At 38.7% G+C, this 21,138-nt stretch overlaps 1 protein-coding gene across 2 annotated transcripts in view; it reads right to left on the bottom strand.

Moving 5' to 3' along the window:
- Nucleotides 1-21,138, bottom strand: part of RAB8B (RAB8B, member RAS oncogene family) — a 113,353-nt gene that overhangs the window by 81,263 nt on the left and 10,952 nt on the right. The window contains exon 1 of one of the 2 annotated variants that reach the window (XM_001366102.4): nucleotides 243-442. The exons of the other annotated variant lie outside the window; for it this stretch is intronic. Within the exon in view, the coding sequence (XP_001366139.1) occupies nucleotides 243-366 (124 nt within the window). The 5' untranslated portion in view covers nucleotides 367-442. Of the gene's footprint in view, nucleotides 1-242; nucleotides 443-21,138 lie in introns of those variants that run through there. 2 annotated transcript variants of the gene reach the window in all.

Raw genomic sequence — 21,138 nt, 5'->3', positions numbered from 1 at the left:
CCTCCCCTGTTCCTCTCTCTCTCTCTCTGTCTCTGTCTCTGTCTGTCTCTGTCTGTCTCTCTCTCTCTCTTTCTCTCTCTCCTCCCCCTGTACCCCCGGTCTCTCCGGTACTCTCTCCTCTCCCCCTCCCCGTCCCCCAGGGTCTCCTCGTCCTCCCCCCCATCTCGAGTTGCTGTCCCCCCCTTTCTTGCCCTGTCTCCCAGCCGCCCCTTCCTCATTCCCTGGCCCCTGCGGCCCCTCACCGATGGTGGAGATGAAGGTGGTGTTGAAAGCGTCCTCGGAGAAGCGAAACAGGAGGCAGGTCTTGCCTACCCCCGAGTCTCCGATCAGCAACAGCTTGAAGAGATAATCGTACGTCTTCGCCATCTTCTCGCTCTGTCCCTCTGAACCGAGGAGGGAGCGGAGGGGATGGGGGGCGGAGGGCGGGGGTGTGGCCTCGAGGGGGTCGCTCGCCCCGCCCCAGCCCTTGCACCCCCCCTGCCAGCCCGCGCGCCACGCCCCACTCAGCCAATCCTGGGGGCTTTCGTCATCACTGCCCGCGCCCCAGGGGCCCATGGGACTTGTAGTCCCTTCCGTGATCTTCGGGCGTTCCCCGCTTGGAGATGCGCAACCTTTTGGCGCGGATGTGCTAGGCTGGGTAGGGTTCGAAAGACCTTCTCTACTGGAGGAATCTGGGCGTTCTCTTTACCCCGGAGGATAGTGAAGGGAAGAGACTAAAATATTGTCAACCTTGCCTCCCGGGGACAGAAACTGAAACCTTTTATTTCTTTGAGTGTAGGTGTCTTTCATATCGACCATTTCCCATCCTGAATTCCTTCTAACAGAGAAGTTTTACCCCAGAATGCTCAAGCTCCAGTAGAACTGCCGCTGCGGGCCGGCATTAATAATGTGGGACTTTCCCTTCCCTTCCTGCTGCTGCCTGCAGATTATCCGCTTTGTGCGTTAACCGCGGACTATTTTAATCCCCAAATACTTTACTCCGCTGTTGTTCAGCACCACTTCTAGGCCCTTCCGCCAGCTGTTATTAGTCAAAAATCAACAAGTTTATATTAAACACCCAACTCTTACCGGGCTCTGTATTAAGGACAGGGAAAACAAAGACGGAAATGAAAACTGTCCTTGTCTTCAAGCAACGAATTACATTCTATAGTGGGAGGCAACATGTACATATATGGAAATACACAAAATAAAAATATTTTTTCCGAGGCTGGGGGAAAGTAGTAGCAGTGGCGGGGAGTCAGGAATGGCTTCAGTAGGAAGAAGCACTTGACTTGAGTTTTCAGTGAAACTCCGGATTCTAAGAAGCAGTTTTACATTCCAGCCATCCAGAAAGGAGATGGAATGTTGAGTGCGAGGAAAAAGAAAGGCCAGTTTGGCTGGACATTCTTGAAGGAGAGTAATGTATAAGATACAGAGAACAGTTGAGGCAGGGTTAAGAAGGGCTTTAGATGTCATACAGAGGAATTTGCACTTGTTCCTGGAGGTAATAAGGAGCCACTGGAGCTGATTGAGCAGAAGGGTAAAATGATCAGACCAATTCTTTAGGGAAATAATTTGGCAGCTGTTGGAAGGCTGATTGAACGGGGAAAAGGTGAGAGAAAGAGGTCCTGTTAGGAGGCCGTTGCAACTCGTGCAGACTAGAGGTGATGTAGGATTGAAGTAGAGTAATGGTCATACAAGTCTGAAAAGTGTGATCTCATAGAATAAAGACTTGAAATTAGCCTGAGCAAAACATTTAGGAACGTTATTCTGTGGTCTTTTCCCAATCCCCCAATCCCTGTCCCTTTGTTTTATTTTCCTTACTGCTTCTTTCGCAAAGCATTGATTGGATTTTCCTTTATATACTCTTCTAGACTGTGCTGCTATTCTCTTTTAGTCACATGAATAGATTGTAGCCTAATAGTTCTTTTTAGATGGATGTCATAGATTTTGGCATTTCATTAAATTTAGTTGAATATTATAGCATTTGCAGTCTTTATATTGCTCTCTGATTCATATGTTTTGTGATTGCTTCCAACTAGATCATAGTCCTCTTGTGGGTGTCATATTTAAGTTAAGAGTCCTCATTGTTGGATTTGGAGACCAAGAAATCTTAGATAATTATAATATCTCCTATTTATATTGAGTTTGATCTGCACAATAAATGAAAAAGTACTTTCATTATTCTCCTTTTACTTATAAGAAAACAAAGGCTGAGAAAAGGTAAATGACTTGCCCAAGATCACACAGCTAATAAATAAAATGTTTAAAACAGGATTTAAATCCAATTATTTCTGACTCTAAGTCCAATGCTCTAGTGTCCTGTTTGACTTTGGACAAGACATGTCACCTCTTTGGGTATCTCAGTTTCTTCATCTGTAAAATTATGAAGTTAGACTAGATAATCCCTAAAGACCTTAAAAGTTCTTACATGGAACAGATAGTTTGTATTATTTCTTCACACATACATACACCCATGATAATCAAAGAATCATAGATTAAGAGCTGGCAAGGAATTTAGAAGTTATCTCATCCAATCTTCTTATTTTGTAGGTGGAGGCCAGAGGTTAAATGTCCTCTAATTTTGACTAATGATCACTTTTTTCAAAACTCCCACTGTCTTACTTCCCTGCTTATATCCTGTTTCTCCCATTTTGGCCTCCCTCATATTCTCCATGTCCCACTTATCTTGATTAAGGCTCCTCTTGGCTCTCCAATTCCTCCCTGGTCACAAAAGTAGGAAGTTACAGAGCCAGAATTCAGAAATCCTCTGAACTCCAAATCCAGAGCTCCCTTCTCTGCACCATACTACCAATAAATACTTTTGGAATTGAATTTAATCTGGAGGTCTGCCATATAGATTGAAGAACTTTATCATTTGCAGGATGAGATTGAGTGATTTTAAAAAGTGCCATTGTACTCCCTTGATTGCATGATAAAATGCATTAAAAAGAAGAGTAGCCTGGAAAGCTGTCCTATATCAGCCCAGAGTCTTGTCACATACATCTCTCTATCAAGCCCTTTCACACACAGTTCCCTTGGGGGGGGCTTATGTTTAAATTCTCTGAGATTCCACAATCAATTAGTGTCTTATCTTTAATTGACACATTTGCTACATTTATAGAGAAGTTCAAGAAGATGGATATTGATGACATGCCAAGAAGGAATGAGCTGGCTCTGGCCATCATCCAGCAACAGCACATAAAAACATCATAATAGGAAGTACCAACATTAGATATGACAGAAGAGAAAAATCCAAGACATGAAAACAAATTCAGAATCATTAAAAAAACAAAACCCACTACATAGCAGAAATCCCCCAAGGAAATTTAGGGGATTTAAATTTTCTGATCCCTCTCCTTTTTATTTTAGTTTTTTTTTTACTCAACTCATTTCATAACACATGAAATTTTTTTTAATATAGAAAGAGGATGCTGCTGACCTTTAAGCTGTCTTTCCAGTAATGATGAAGTTTGCTATGCTACCTTGCTCAAGTTTTAATTATAGCATATATTTACAAGGATATTGGCTGAACTTGGGAAGTTCAACTTATGGCCATGAGCCATACTTTTTGCTCACATATGAGTCCCCAAATGGGATAGAACCTATGACTTTGACCTCATTAGGATATGTCCTAACGGAGTAAACTAAATCAGACATTAGAGTTGGTAGCAGCCTCTGGGCAATGTATGAATCAATATATGTTAGTTGATTATGCAAATACAGATTTCCCTTCCATATAATTTAAGGATTTGCTTCTAGAATCAACAAAGCCAACTGTCATGAGGTTAAAAATAAATGACTATATTTTCTGTGAAAATCTCAATTTAAGAAGAGGGTATAGGTTTTTTTAAATCAGAAAAAAAATAATAATCAAGCATTTTTCTCCCTTCTTCCTTCCCCATCCCATTGCAAGAGAAAAAAAAGAAAAAGAAAACTCTTATAAACAAATATGCATAGATAAGCAAAATGAAATTCTAAATTGGTCAAGTCCAAAAATGTGTCCTAAGAAATCTTTTTTGGAGGAGTCTGCTGCTTCAATTAGATAATAATCCTATTTCCCAAAACTCCACTGAAGTTGATTCCATACATGTTTTATCTATTAAACTATTGTTTCCTTTTATCTTACTTAGAGTCTTTCTTGCTGGAATTTAAATCAGTTTTGGGTCCGCTAATCAATAACAAACACTTTCTGAGTGTTTCCTAACTTCCTAGATGGAGAGTAGATGGTTTTAAAGAGCATACTTTCTTTCCCTCAAATGATACTTACTTATGCATCCAAATATTGTATCCCTCAATAGAATGCAAGACCCTTGAGGTTAGAGACTGTTTCAAATTGGCTTTCTAATTCCAGTGTTTACCAGCAGGGCACCCTACACATAGTAGGCTTTTATTAAATGTTTATTGAATCAAACTGAACTCCCCATTTAACATTTCACAAACTAAAAGACAATTATTAGGTCAACCATAGCTTCTTTCTTTATAGGACAAATCATAGCATCTTATTAAAATTTAATTTGTTGCTTTATCTAATTAAAATCCCTCTTAAAATATGTATAACAAAACTGGATGTTGGATGAGAGCCTAAAAGCATAGTGAGAAGATAGCTTTATAATTCATACATGTTCTATTCCTAATAATACATTTGAATTTAATGCTAACTTTTAAAATGCCACAAAAATTTTACCTTTATTTACTATGTGTCCAAAGGACAATAATGATACCCTCAAAAAACCACTCTGTGCTCTCAGTATTTTTCTATTCTGATGTCCACCTACTTCTTCCCATTCCTTCATATATGTATTTGTTTTGGGGGTTGAGGTGGGGAGAGAGATAATTCTAAGTAAACACAAATACCCTTTCTACAAATAGGGGGTTAGGGGGTTTGAAGATTGGATTTAGCTATTGCCTGTTGTAATAATGAAGATACTTAGTTTAACAAAATCAGGAATGTCTTGGGAACTCTAAATTACTTCGTCCTACTTAGACCTTACTTTAGGGGAAGATAAAGTTGTAATCTCCTGATTGAAAAATTTAGGTACTTAGTTCTTACCTTATAGTGAAGCCAGAACTTTAAGCTAAGTCTATTTTTAGATCTTAATATAAAAAGGTGTTAAACAACTAAAAAGGTTAAATTAATCACAAAAAGGTCAAGTAACTCACAAAAGGTGAACTTAACAAATAAGTGTTAAGTAACTCTAAAGATATAATCAAATCAAAGGAGATGAGAACTAAAAGTATGGGCAGTCCTGGAGAAAAGCCTTTGATATGATTGGTAGATGTGAAAATTTAGAGGAGGAGACACAAGGGTGAAAGGTCTATATATTTGAGATTTTTGCTCTCTCCAGCATCTTATTGACAGGGGAGAGTTAGCTGAGAGCAGCATGCTGAGCCTTCCAGCATCTTAGCATGGCTACAAGCTATTTGTCCAGTTTGGTGGTGAGTTTCTGGCTGAGTTTCCTCCTTTACTTTTCCAACTTTATCCCCTTAGAAGCCTCTAATCTTCTTCAGAGACCTAGAGGCGGAAATTTTAAACTCCCCCTGGCACAGGCCAGGCAGAAGGAATCCTATATCCTCTTCCTCCTTCTCCTTAAATTCCTTCCCTCTATATTAATTAAATTAACATAAATTTCCAGACTGACTTGGGTATTTTATTTGGTATTTTCCCTGGCGACAATTAAATCTAGATTTTAAGTCACAACCCTAAAATTATCTTGATAGTCAAATGGACCCCCTATCTAGGACCCCATGACCTGAAAAATCCATGTAAAATTTTCTAGTCCTCCCTTCATACTAGAGAAGTCTTTTTCTTTTTCTTTTTCTTTTATGGAGTATTTACAGTACCTTCTTATAAAATTTGGGTTAAATATTTGGTCAGAGACTATATAGTTTCTAAACTTTTTCTGTGTCTTTTGTCAGCCTTTGAGTGTTATCTACAGCTTCTGCAAAACTCCCCCTAAATTCCCATATAATTTCTTATGCCAATCTGCAATGTATTGAAGCCTCTATGGGGAAAATCTCCATGTGGAAGGGATACCTAGAATTCTTTTTTATATAATTATAGCTTCCTAACAGTCTCCTTTCTCTTATCTTTCCCTTCTGCAGTCGATATCCCCCACAGCTACCATAACAATCTTGCTAAAATACCCTCCAGCTTTAGAATTTTCAGAGTTTCCCATTGCCTCTAGAATAAAATGCAAACTTCTCTGTTCAGTACTAAAGCCTGCAAAATCTAGTTTAGATTTATTTCACGTTACTTCCTTTCACATATTCTATGCTCTCACTAACCTGATCTATTTGCCTTTTCCTATATATGGCATGCAATGTTCCTTTTCCCCTACTCAAATGAACACCCTTCTCACTTCTACTTCTCAGCTCAGGTGCTACCCTTTACATGTAGCCTTTCTTAATCCTCTCAGCAATTAGTGCTTTCCCTCTCCTGAAATTATGTTGTATTTTTTAAAATATATTTTATATTTATCATTTAGAGATAGATAGGTGATGCTTTGGGTAATAAGCTCAGCCTGGAGTAAAAAAACCTGAATTCAAATGAGTCCTCAAAGCCCTGTCTAGCTGTGTGACCCTGGGCAAGTCATTTATGTCTGACTTAGATTCCTTAACTGTAAAATGGAGATATTAGTAGTACCTACCTCTCAGGGCTGCTGTGAGAATCAAATGAGATAATATTTATAAATCATTTGGCACATTATAGGTTCTTTTTTTTCTAACCCTTACCTTCCCTCTTAAAACCAATATTAATGTCAGTTGCAAGACAGAGAATCAGTAAGAGCATGGTAATTGGGGTTAAGTGACTTGTCTAGGGTCTCACAGCTAAGAAATGCTTGAAGCTATACTTGAATCCTCCCATCTCCAAGACCTCCCATCTCTCTATCCACTGAGCCACCTAGCTCCCCCCACATCATAGGTTTTTAGTAAATGCTTGTTCCTTCCCTCCCCTCTTCATTTAATGTACAATTTGTATCATCCTCACCTTGTCCCCACAATAGAATGCAAGCTTCTTAAGAGACAGACTATATAGGCATACCTCAAAAATACTGAGGATTTTGATTCTAGACCACTACAATAAAACAAATATCACAATAAAGCAAGTCATGCAAACTTTTTGGTTCCTAGTAAATATAAAAATTATGTTCATACTATACTGCAGATTATTAAGTGTGTAATAGTATAATATCTGAAAAAATTATATATATGGAACAGCTAGATGGCTCAGTAGATAGAGAGCCAGGTCTAGCATTGGGAGGTCCTGGGTTCAAATATGATCTTGGACCCTGGGCAAGTCATTTAACCCCAGTTGCTTAGCCATTTTTGCTCATCTGCTTAGTAACTATACTAAGACAGAAGGTAAGGGTTTTTAAGAAAAAGAAAAAACAATGTATATATGCTTTAATTTTTAAAATACTTTTTTTTTTTTGCTAAAAAATTCTATCAGGGGGAGGAGTCAATATGGTGACTTAGTAGCAGGAAAAACTTGGAGCCACTCAGAAATTTCTTCCAAACCAATCATTACAAAGCATCTCAAAAAGACAGAGATCAAAACAGAACAAGCAAAGGGGCTCTTCCACTGGATGCAGCATGAAAGGTAGGCAGTGAGAGGAGATTCCCACACTATAAGGGGACAAAACTGCACAAGGGACTACCCCTCACCCCATTCTCCATGCCAGTGAGAACCAGGGCTAGGGAAGTCTCCAGATTCTTGGGCTGGCTGAAAGCATCACAAACTCACCCCTGAGGGCTGTACCAAAACTGGGCAGTGAGACTCCAGGAAGAGCAGGGAGCTCCCTCCCACATAGCAGTAGCTAAGGAAGATAGCTTCAGGACAAAATGCTCAGAAGCACACTACACAAAAAAACACCACAGATCTACTTGCCTTCACTCAGGCCTCTGACAGGGAAGGGAAGATAATCCCAAATCCCTGTGAGACAGAAACCAAGATAGCAATGACCACCAACATGCAGGAATCCCAATCCTCCAGGGGGGAAAGGAGTAAACAATAGCAAAAAAAGCTCTTGACCTTGGAAAATTTCTATGGAGAAAAAGAGAAAAATAAAAAATGCTATCATTTGAAACTTCAGTGAGTCATAATCTTTTTGCTAGTGGGGGATCTTGCCTCAATGTTAGTGGTTACTATGTGATTAGGGTGGGGGTTGCCAAAGGTTGGAGTGGTTGTGACAACTTCTTAAAATAAGACAACAGTGGAATTGGTCACATTGATCGACTCCTTTCACAAAGATTTCCCCGTAGTATGAGATGCTGTTTGGTCATATTTTACCTACAATAAAAACTCTTTCAAAATTTAAGTAATTCCTTTCAAACCCTACTTCTGCTTTATCAACTAAGTTTATGTAATGTTCTTCAATATTGCTGTGTCTTAGGAAATAGGGATGCTGGAGTTGAGGAAGAAAGATAGGGAATTCTCAGTTGGTGGAGTAGACAGAACACACATTTATTGATTAAGCTCACTGTCTTATGTGGGCATGGTTTATGGTGCCCCATTATAATTACAGTCAAAGATCACTGATTGCAGATGACCATAACAAATAGAAAAATAACAAAAAACATTTGAAATATGGCCTGTAACACAAAGATACACTCTCAGCACCTGCTGTAGGAAAAATGGCACCACCGATAGACTTGTTCAAGGTTGCCACAAACCTTCAATTTGTGAAGAAATATATCTGTAAAGCAGGAAAAAATGAAGCATAATAAAAGAAGCTATGCTTGTATTGCTTTTCTTGTCCTTGTTGCCACAGCCTGGCACAGTATTTTGAACTTCATAAAATATATTTGTTGAATTATTACTAATCATCGCTCTAATTTGCCCAGATTGCTTTGAATTCCAAATCCTCTAAAACACTAGCTATCTTTAAGGATTTTATACCCACCAACCTGCTATTTCCTTTATGATCACTCAAAAGGATAATCTTCTAAAGGTCAGTCAGGAAGGGATAAATTACATATGCTCTCTCTATTAACAAAATTTATTATTCATTCAGTAAACTAATATTTATTGAAACTTTACTTTGTGAATAGTGTGATAACTTCAGGTTGCAAAGAAGTATAATACATAATTTATATCCCCAAGGAGTTAACTAGTAAAAAAGGAAAGAAATATACAACTGTACAGTTAAATAACAAGATAGTAGTAGTACAAAATGGTGCATGGAAATATAGCATCCCCTAAGTTAACAAATCATCTGAGATCACAGTTTTAAAAATACAGCACTGGCAAAGAGATATAGGTTAATTGATAACTAAGTTTTATAAAATTACATATGAAACTGAAGAATGCGAGACCTAAAGAATAATCATTAACAAATTATTATCAACTTAAAATAAGGACTATAGTAGTATTCCCCTGGGATCTATGTTCTTGGCCCTGAACTATGTAACATTCTTAACAATAATATGTATAAGAGCACAAATAGCATACCTAAATAACTTGCAGATGACATACAACTCTGAGGGACACTTAATACAGTAGATGACAATTAAAATATATAAAGATTTCAACAAACTAAAACTTGGACATAATCTAATAAGAGGAAAATCAGTAGGAATAAATATAAAGACTAACACTTGGATTCAAAATATCAACATTATAGATATAAGATGGGGAAGTCAAGAGCAGATCATCTGAAAAAGTTCTGAGGTATGGAATAGACTATAAACCCAGTATGAACCAGTAGTATGATAAGGTAACCAAAAAGCCAGGATAATTTAAAATCCATTAAGAAAGGTGGATTGTTCAGAAAAATGGAGTTCTGCTTTGGTCAGCCCAAGGGTGAGTGCTATTCTGAGTACCTCATTTTAAGAGCATTCATAAGTTGGGAGGCATCCAGATATGGTTACTGTGATGGTGAAGAGTCTTGATTTCATGTCATATGAGATCAAGTGAATTATCAACTGAGGATATTTAGTCTAGATAAGAAAAAACTAAGGAGGAACAAGATTGGTAGCTTCAAGCATTTGGAGAGTTACCACAGTATAAAAAAGGTTAGAATTGTGCTTCTTGAACCCAGAAAGCAGAATTGCAAGCAATAAGTGGAAATTCAAAGAAGAAAATTTAGGTTTCCTATAAGGAAATACTTCCTAATAGTTAGGGCTATCCAAAAGTGGAATGGACCACCTTGGGAAATAGTAGGTTTCTTCTTAAAATACATCTTTAGGCAAAGGATGTAGGATAACTTGTTAGGAATGTTGGAGAGGGAATTCTTGTGTAGATATGAATTAGATGATCATTGGTAGTCTTGAGATCCTTTCTTATTTTGAAATTTTGTGATTCTGAGAGCAGGATGTGGATTTTCAAGTCTCAATTGTCCTGGCTTAGGGGTGAGGCAGCTGGCAAGAAGGAGGCTATCTTGATTACTAGCCTTTTGAAGGTTAACCAGAGACTAGGCTCAACTTGAGGGAAGACAATATTCTTGGAAGCTGCTATGTTTCAAATTCCTCATCTGCAAAATGAGGATAATAATACTTGCCTTACTATTTCAAAGGTTTGTGAGGAAATAGTCTATAAACCTTATTGTATAACACATGAGTTATTACCACCTAGTCCCTGGTCATATGTGAATTTTATATATCTGAGAGAGATGGAGCAGAGTTAGGAAGCCACAACCTGTCTTACCAGAATATCAGGGAAGGTAGAAGTATTATACCTCAGGGGAGGTAATGGAAGTAGAGAATTTTAATCTTGTAATGAATCCTAGTATCTCCTCTATTATTTCTTACTCTGATGACAGAGTTTCTGACAATAAAAATGTGTTGTTGGAATCCCATTGATTCCTTAACAAAGGTATTACTGATGATTAAATTCCAAATGAGAGGTAAAGAAAATTCTTATTTTGAATTCAGTCTTAAGGGCTAGAATACTTCAAAGAGCTAAGTGGAAAAGGAAGGACTTGAGCTGATCCTTGAATCCATGATGAGGGTGACCTATAATTTTATAGAGACCTTTAGAATATGCATGAGATGGACTTTAAATAGATTACAATCCATAGGAAGAATCTAGTTGCCACCCGGATCACAAGTCCAAAACTGAAACCATCTTTCCTTTAAACCCAATTCTCCCAAATTCTCAACTTTTGTTGAAGATACACAATCTTCCCAGTCACTCTCAAGCTTCAAACACTGGAGTAATTTTTTTTCCTCTTTCTTCTTCTTCATCTTCCATAATCAATTCATGTTCAAAGCCAGTTGATTCTTTCACTAAAATTTCTCTTAAATCTGTCCCTTTCCTTCATTTTCAATACTGTCACCCTCCCTCAGACCTTTATAACCTCACACATGAAATACTACATTAGCCTTCTAAGCAATCCCCCTGCCTTTCACCTTTTCTCTCGCCAATCTTCCACACAGTTACCAAAATATTCCCAATGCAGAAGGAATGGCTTTATTAGTTTTCTGCTCACAAATTTCTGTAGTTGCCTATTGTCTGGGAGAAATGACCACCTCCTCAAAAATAATCTTGAATTTGGAGTTAGAGTGTCAAAGGCTCTTTTTTTCCCATTCTTGCAAGAATGGGCACTCATGAGCCAGTGTTACTAGTGTATAGCCAGCAAGAAGCATAAAGTATGGGAGCAGACAGCCTCCCTTTTATCCTGGTCTCTGATGCAGAGATGATCTCTCCCCTCATTCACCTTTGGCTGGTTACTTGAGAGTTACCATCTTATCTCCAAAACTAGCTAATATGAACCAGCAATTTACAAAAGCAATTATCCTAATTATTCAACCAATCAAAACAAGGACTGTTCCAATACTACCTATCTGCATATCCTATAGCCTTTCACAGGGATAGTTTATCAGTTCAGATATCAGCTAGAACTGACAAGTGGTTTTGAGGAATTGGGGCTTGGGATGGACACTTAGAAGACAGGGCCTGACTTCTTACCTCCACTCATTTTGTATCTTTGTGAGAGGAGTTCACCATCTTATAGGTTCCTGCTCCTCACATTCTCCATAAGATAAAAGGCAAAGACCTTTCATTTACAATTCTTCAGATATGACTTATACTCATTTTCTGAGTACATTCTATTCTAATAATGATGGGAAGCGGTAATGACAGGGCTTAAAGGACAGGCTGTGGTATCTATGTGAATACAAAGAAGAGGATGTGTATATGAGAGATGTCATGAAAATAAAAATGAAAAGATTTAGCAAAAGATTGATTATATGGAGGACACTGTGGTTGCAGAACTGGGGTATAAAGGGATGTAATCTGATCTCATCCTGCCCTCTCATTCACCTATTATTTTTTATAGTCTGTTTCCCCATAACTAAATCCCACACTTTTCAGGATTTGGAAATCTTTCTCTCCCTTTAAATCCACATAAAGTATGACTTCTTCCATGAAGCCTTCTCTGATCATTGACTTTCCCCTACCACTTCCACCCATCAAGTAAAAAATTTAATGTCCATGTTCAAGTTTTTGGAGAGCATTTTTTGTCTGTGTCTCCTTTCTCCCTCTCTCCTTATTACATTCTACTTTGTATTATATTTATCCAAATAAATGTGTAAATATAATTCCCCTGCCCCTTGCAGTTACCAATTAATCAATAAGACTTTAAAATGTTTTATTATTTATTTTTAACCTTCTCTAAAATGTGTTTTTTGAGTCCCAAATTCTGTTCCTCCTTCCAGGACCCATTGAGAAGGCAAGCAATATGATATCAAGTGAATAACATGATCATATGATATCAAATAAAATCATGCAAAACATTTCCATATTAGTATCAACATGGAATCTAGAAGCCCCCAAACTTGTAGCCTAGTAAGATCTGTTGAACCCCAAGTTTTAGGACTAACATAAGTTGGAGACCCTAAAACTTGTACTTGTTCCCAGGGAACTTTGGGGTCTCCAACTTACAAGCTAGTCCTAAAGCTTGGGATTTATCAGATCTTACTAGGCAACGATTTTGGGGACTTCTAGATTCCTCACTGACATTAGATATTCAACAAGTATTTATTAAGCAGCAAGTACTGTACTAATCATTGAGGACATAAAGAAAAGCAAAAAACAGCTCCTGCCCTCAAGGGGCATACATTCTAATGGGGAAGATATCATGCAAAAAATAACTAAATACATATACAAAAAGGATGAGGATAATTTGGGAGGAGATGGCATTGGTAGCAGGGGAATCAGGAAAGATTTCCTGCAAATGTGGGATTTGGGCTTGAGGGAAGCAAAAGAATCTAAGAGATGGATATGAGGGAGCAGAGCATTACAGACAACAGGGGCTAACAGTACAAAGGAAAGGAGATTGGAGGTAGAGTATCTAATTTGAGGAAGTGAAAGGAGGTCACTGAGCTCGATTTTAGACTGTGACAGGGGTGGGGTGGAAGAAGGTGCCAGGAGACTGGAATGCTAGGAAGGGGACAGATTATAAAGAACTTTAAATGCTCCACAGAGGATTATATATTTGATCATGTAGGTAACTGACAGGCTGTAGGAAAACTCCTTTGATAGCTGTGTGGAGGATGAATTGGAGTGGGAAGACAACTAGGGTAGGAAGACCACTTAGAAGGGTATTGCAATAGTCCTGGCAAGAAATGAGGAGTACTTAAAGGAAGAGAATGCCTCAGTAACAGTAATATTATATCATGATCAATGGTGAAAGACTGCTATTCTCAGCAACACAATGATCTAAGACAATTCTGGATGATTTATGATAAAAAACACAAGCCACCTTCAAAGAAAAAACGGATGCAATTGGAATACAGATCAAAGCATATTTTCACTATATTTTCTTTCTGGTTTTCTTTTTCTTTTTCTTTTTGATATGTTTCTTCTTCCAACAAGATTGATATGGAAATGTTTTACATAACCTATACTGAATTGCTTGCTATATCAGGGAAGGTACAGGGGCAGGAAGGAGAGAATTTGGAATTCAGAATTTTAGAAAACTAATGTTTAAAATTGTCTTTACATATAACTGGGGAAAAATAAACTATTGAACAATAAAAAATAAAAGGAGAATGATCTCTTTGAGTAGAGAGATGAGGATAAATATGAAAGATGTAAAAATAAAAATGGCAAAATTTAGCAATGGATTGAATTAATATATGTGGAGGGTATTGCGGCTGCAGATCTAGACAACTCCAATACTTAGTGTCAATTTTAGAACTGACAGAAGGTAAGAGCTTAAAGAGAGAGAGAGAGAGAGAAAGGCGGGGAGAGAGAGAGAGAGAGAGAGAGAGAGAGAGAGAGAGAGAGAGAGAGAGAGAGAGAGAGAGAGAGAGAGAGAGAGAGATCATTGATAACTTTAGAAAAGGTACTTTTAGTTGAATGATGAGGCTGCAAGTCAGATTGCAGAGGTTTAAGGGAAGGTGAGAGCACAGTGGAGGTACTGATCATAGATGGCTTTTTTAAGGAATTTAGCCAAGAGGGGAGGAGAAATCTGTTTATGGCACATGGATGTATCAAGGGACTTTTTTGTTTGTCTTATTTTTATAGATATGAGAGACAAGGGAATATTTATAGGCATCATATAGATAGAGAACCAACTGATAGGAAGAATTCTGACTTCTCTGAGGGGAGAAATCATGTCATTTTTCATTTTGGGATTTCCAGAAACCACCATAGTTAGGTGTTTCTCCCCTCTCTAATTCATCCTTTCATAAATGTCAAAATGATCTTGAAATGCAGATCTGACCACGTCACTCCTCTTCTCCTTACTTCTTTCAAGATAAAATGCAAACTCACTTGCTTGGCATCTCAACTCCAGTTTGCATTTTTAGCCCAATATTGCATTAGTCCCTTTTGTTCACTTACCATGCTAGCAAAACTAGACTACTGATTGGTTCCCAAACTTGGTTTCCCTTTCCCACCGTCATGCATTAGTACAAGTTGTACAGAGGGAGGATGATACAAACCTCACAGAAGGCAAGACAATTTTTAGGCAGTATTGCTCCATCAACTTGTATTAATGTTACAGTTATTATAACAATGGCCTTGAAGTAGAGTATTTTCAGTAGCTCTCAGGGAAATCTTCCTGGAAGAAATGGATATTGTTGGTGTATGACAATATCTGAGAGGGCAGAGGAATTTGGAGTTGGAGAAGATAGCCTCCATTTGAACACTTTCCCCACCAAAAATCCTATGTTCAGTTCATTGATTTACTTTTTTTTAAAATATGTCTCCAATGAAAAATAAAATTCACTTTGCAGACCACAGTTTTACCAGAAAATATAACTAGAATGCAAGTATTTCCCAGCATAAGTTACAAAAGTTCATTCGGAAGTCAATCATTTGGAACTAAGAATGGGTTTTCCAATAGAAATTATGTTATATACATGGTGATGAGGTTTCTAAGTCAGGTCTTAAAAACTTATTTAGTCCATGGTGTATCTGGCAGAGATTTGAGCCTCAGCTTCCTCATCTGAAAAATAGGAAGAATGCAATCATATGACCATATGTTTAGCAGTAAAAGGGACCTCAGAGGTCACCATATCCAACAGTTTCATTTTACAGATAAGGAAAGGAAAGTTTGGAGAGTCCAAGTGGCTTGCCCAAAAAAAGGAATAAAGCATCTACTATGTGCCAGGCACTGGGTAAAATACTCCTTTTACAAATATTACCTCATTTGATCCTCACAACAACTCTTCAAGGTATGTGCTCTTATTATCCCCATTTTACAGATGAAGAAACTGAGGCAGACAGCAGTGAAGTGACTTGCCCAAAGTCACATAACTAGTGTTTGTGACCCCATTTGAATTCAGGTCTTCCTGACTCACCCTATTCACTGTACCACCAGCAGCTCTCTTGTATATAAGTAGTAGGTAGCAGAGTTGAGATTTGAATCCAGGTCCTCTGACTCCAAATCTAGTACATAGGCCCTACCTCACAGGGCTTCTGTGAGGAACAATTAAGAAAATGTCTACAAAGCATTTTGAAAAACTTTGTCAGCTATTATCATTGTAGCATCTGGGTCACATCTCCTACCCCTCCTTACCAACTCACAGGTTGGGTCCCCAAAAAAGAAGTTTACTTTAGGCTTGAGTTTAAAATGCTCAGAAGCAGCTAGGTAGCTCAGTGGACTGAGAGCCAGGCCTAGAGATGGGTTCAAATCTGACCTTAGACACTTCCCAGCTGGGTGACCCTGGGCAAGTCACTTGACCCCCATTGCCTAGCCCTTACCACTCTTCTGCCTTGGAACTAATACACAGTACAGATTCCAAGATGGAAGGTAAGAGTTTTAAACAAAAAACAAACAAAATGTTGAGGGTCCTCCACAAGTCTGCATTAACTTATAACACCAAATCCCCACTAATATGCATAGCTTTAATTATCAGCCAAAAAAGATGCAAGTAGTTCCAAGCAAAAACATTTAACAAATCACATTAGTAAAATAGTAGTAAAACATTTTGTATTTTGTTTGTTTTGAGATCCTCTCTCTATTTCACTGAAGATGGACAACATCCACTTACAACTGATCACAATAATAAAGCAATAGCGATGCTTTAATCTACTTTATTTTTCCAGCCTATATTAGTTGGCCCCTCCTTAGGGAGCCTGATGGTCTCTGTTCTTGGGGACTCAGCATATCCGTGCTGGACTTAGTAAGGACACCTGACTGATTTACCCTATTAAAGCTTAGAACTTCCAAACTCAAGCAATCCACTAGCCTCAGGCTCCCCAGCACCAGGGAACACAGGGTTGTACCACTGTGCTCAGAGGTACAATAAAACATTTCCCTAGAAACTTTGGCATGCACTCTTTTCTCTCTGTCTCCCTGTCTTTCCCTCCTCTCTCTGTCTCTCTCTCTCCCTCTCTCTCTCTCCCCCACCCTCTCTCTCTCTCTGTCTCTCTCCCTCTTCCTTTCTCTCTCTCTCCCCCCTCTCTCTCTCCCTCTTCCTCTCTCTCTCTCTCTCTCTCTCTCTCTCTCTCTCTCTCTCTCTCTCTCTCTCTCTCTCTCCTCTTCCTCTCTCTCTCTCTCTCCCTCTCCCTCTTCCTCTCTCTCTCTCTCTCTCTCTCTCTCTCTCTCTCTCTCTCTCTCTCTCTCTCTCCCTCTTCCTCTCTCTCTCTCCCTCTTCCTCTCTCTCTCTCTCTCTCTCTCTCTCTCCCTCTTCCTCTCTCTCTCTCTCTCTCCCTCTTCCTCTCTCTCTCTCTCTCTCTCTCTCTCTCTCTCTCTCTCTCTCTCTCTTTCACACACATCAGTGGGAAGAAAGGCATGTGTGTGTGTGTACATCTGGCTACGGAATACATCTAAAGGACATATGTAATCCAGAGTGCATATGTGGAGGAACAACTCATGCCTCCATAGCTATAGGGTCACTGATTTCTTTCTTTTTTTTAAACCCTTACCTTCTGTTCTTGGAATCAATTCTATGTATTGGTCCCAAGGCAGAAGAGTAGTAAGGGCCAAGCAATGGGAGTCAAGTGACTTGCCCAGGATCACACAGATGGGAAGTGTCTGAGGCCAGATTTGAACCTAGGACTTCCTGTCTTTAAGCCTGGCTCTCAATCCACTGAGCCACCCAGCTGCCCCCTAGGGCCACTGATTTCTTAAGATGGCATCATACTGCTAGATGGTTCAATGGATAGAGAGCTAGTCTTATAAACAGGTAGTCCTGGATTCAAATGTGACCTCCAGTACGTCCTGGGTAAGTCACTTAACCACAAATGCCTACTCTTACCACTTTTCTGCTTTGGAATCAATACATGGTATTGATTCTAAGATCAAAAGTAAGGGTTTAAAAAAAAAAAGATAGCATCACACTGATCTTGTCTCATTGTCTCTGCCAGACAATACTCCACTAGAATCATACTTTCTCCTAAGATTCTGGGCTCATAGCAGCGAAGCGTCTCTTTGCTTCTAGCTTTTGGCTTTAGCTGAAGTGTTTGACTATAGTGTTATTTTTTCCTCATAAGAAGAGTAGGCTCTGCTATGCTCCTTCAGTTTAAATCTCCAAGAATTATTTATAATTCTTGTAGAAAACAACAGAATTTGTCTCAACCATAAGACCAATAAAAGCCTCCTCTTAAAAAGAATAAACTGAGTTTTCTTTCTTTTCCTCCCTCCTTTTCTTCCTTCTTCCTTATTTTCTTCATTCCTTCTTCCCTTTCTTTTTCTTCCCTCCCTCCTTCATTCTCTCACTCCTTTCTTCCCTCTTTCCATTCTCCCCCTTCTTCCTCCCTCTTGCTTTCCTCTTTTCCTTCTTCCTTCCTTCCTCCCTCTCTTCTTCCCAATATTTTATTGTTGTTGTTATGGATACCGTTTTTTTTTTCCTCTTCTTTCTCTACTATCAAGGTAAGGAGAAGTGAGGAGTGAGACTTTCCTCATCTAGTCATCCTGGACAAGGCGATTTGAATAACCCCACTTTTTGTACTCAGGGAGGCTTCAAAGAATTTCAAAGATAATCACTGTGTCTTAACCTATTTTCAGTGACAGATGCCAGCTCAAAGATAAGAAGAGTAAGATATTTTTCTAACTCTGGGGTGACCTAGAGGTTGGTAGAAACCACAATGCAAGCAAGAGCCTCCAGAGTTAAGGTGCCCCTATCTGGCACTATATTTGAACTCTAAATGAGGAAGGACATAAAACAAGGAAACTCTTGTGCTTTCCCCCCTGCAGTACCAGTGTGGGTTCATAACAGAAGAATTTTTCACTGGGGAGCAATACTGGCACCATCTTCTGAAAGCATTAGAAAAATACAAGAGTATCATGGGAAGTGGCACTAATATTACCTAATGAGAGCTACGGAGAGCTTCAGGAGGAGGTACTCACTGAGAAACAACACCTGCTAGGAGTCCTGCTTAGAATAATACCGTAAATGCCTGAGGTCATACTTGTCTCTAGAAATAGGTTGCTCCCTATTGGGTATCATTATTTTCTGTGAGTTCTATTTGCTTTCTCTATCCTGTAAATAAAACTTTTCTTGAATTTTTTGAACCATAGGTTTAGAAGGAGAGTTGCATAACACATTAAGCTGTAACAGTAATATTTCCAAATTTTCTGGGCCAGGCCAATCTTCTTTTTTTTTTTTGGTTATATTATTACTATTTTATTATTTTTTAACCCGTATTTTCTGTTCTTATAACAGCTCCATGACAGAAGGGGGTAAGGTAGGCAAATGGGGATAAGTAACTAGAAAGAGTCTGAGGCCAGATTTGAACTCTCCAGGAGCTCTATCCAGGCCAATCTTCTAGAAAAATGAGAAATCTCCCAAAGTATACCTGGAACTCTTGACTCATAGGACAGTCATAGTGATTGCCTTATATGTCGGATAACAGTAGGTTTATTGGTACACAAAAGATTGAAAAAAAAAAGTTCATCAAATGTTTCCTCTTCTTCCTCTTTCTTCTTCTTCCTCATCTAAGAGTAGGGACATTAATTCAAACCTTTATAATAGTATTCACTCTTTCTACTTCCAAGTTCACTTCTGTGATCCCCTATGTGCCTTCTCTCAAAATCCTCTTGTCATCTTCAGATGTCAGGGACAGCCAGTGGAATTCAATCTATTTGCAGGTAGGGTGACTGTATCCTCACTGCAAGTTAGTTATCCTTCTGATTTCTTGACATTAGGGCTGGGCAACACTTCCCCCCAGTGAACTACTCCCTATTGATCTACTGGCTAAGATACACCCATTTCCCCCAACTTAATTCCATTAGGCACTGAGTAGGATGATTCTATGCATAGTATTCTATAATTTGTCTCCGAGCATCAAACTAACCTGTGATGTTTTCTAGGACATCTGCCCATCCAGTATGGGTTATTAGAAACAAGTGGTGTACTAGACAAACCACCAGGTATCTGGCCCCTTGTCAGTACTTGTGCCATGAAGATCTCAAAGCCATTTTGAGCCTCAAACTCCATTCTGCCTGTTTGAATCTACTGTCCATTTTCTGGGCTCCCAATTGTTATTCTCAGGATAGAGGTGTGGGTAATTGGCAGGAAGAGTATGATGATTTCTGACCTATCTTCTCAAGCCTCCCAACACTCTTGCAAGGCAGAACAACTTATCAGACTTTCTCAGAGGCTTGCAGTGACTCACTCAAGGCTATACAGAGTGGTGCTGGGGAAGAGCCCAGGACACCTAGTTCCTTGTTCTAAATAGCATTTACTACTCCCTTATGACTCAAACTGTACTTCTCTCTTTCCACAAAGTGCAAAGTTTCAATCCTCCTGGAGAAGCACAAGTTATTTGTACCTAGTATAGGTTATAAAGAAAATAAAATTGTGTTTTACATCAGAATCCAAATATAGTCAGATTCATAATTCTGGTGAAGGACAATTCTTATTTGGGCAAGAGCATAGATCTAGAGCTGGAAGGGAACTTTGAGGTCATCTGGTTCAACTCTCTCATTTAACAGATGAGGAAACTGAGTTTCAGAGAAATTTAAGTGATTTCCCCAAGGGTACAGATTTAGTCAATGTCAGAATCAAGAGTTCAAGTCCTTGTCTCTCTTGACTCCCAAGTTCAGGAATTGTTTTACCATATCATTGTTGCTTTACACATGAATATGGAGGGGGGGGTAGATCAAATATTAAATAACCTTAGATCATGCATTTTTCTTTTTTTTTTAAATATATTTTATTTGATCATTTCCAAGCATTATTCGTTAAAGACATAGATCATTTTCTTTTCCTCCCCCCCACCCCCCATAGCCAACGCGTAAGTCCACTGGGATCATGCATTTTTCTAAACAAATATTAGAAAGAGCTTAGACAGGGTTAATCAGAAAATGTCTTGTTTTTCCTCAGCCTGTGCCAAAGCAAGCCTATTTGTACAATTCTAGTCTTACTAGTGTGTTCCAGCTGAATGGGAAGGGTGCTGAATTACAAGGTGTGTAATTAAGAAGTTGTATTGGCTTATTCACTTTAAGATCTAAAATTATAAATGATGGTGGCAGTTTAATCAGAGGCTGAAGCTAGATGGCTAAATAGGTTAATTATTTTGGACCAGCATGAATAATCTGATTAAGAGAAACTGTTAATGAAATATCAGTTATAATTATTTTTTGGATATCATTTTGGGGGGGAAGCTTCAGCAGTTAAATGATCTAATTAGGGCAATTTTAAAGATTACCCTAGCACTGTATTTTTTTTTTTGCCAGGAAGAGCATTGATTGGGGGTTAATATTCATTGAGGTTGTTTTGGAACTATGAGGTTTCCATATGTCTCTAGAGCAAAACATT

Source organism: Monodelphis domestica, chromosome 1, assembly GCF_027887165.1.
Source record: "Monodelphis domestica isolate mMonDom1 chromosome 1, mMonDom1.pri, whole genome shotgun sequence".
Classification (NCBI taxonomy): Eukaryota; Metazoa; Chordata; class Mammalia; order Didelphimorphia; family Didelphidae; genus Monodelphis; species Monodelphis domestica.
This window is presented reverse-complemented; position numbering and strand designations above follow the sequence as displayed.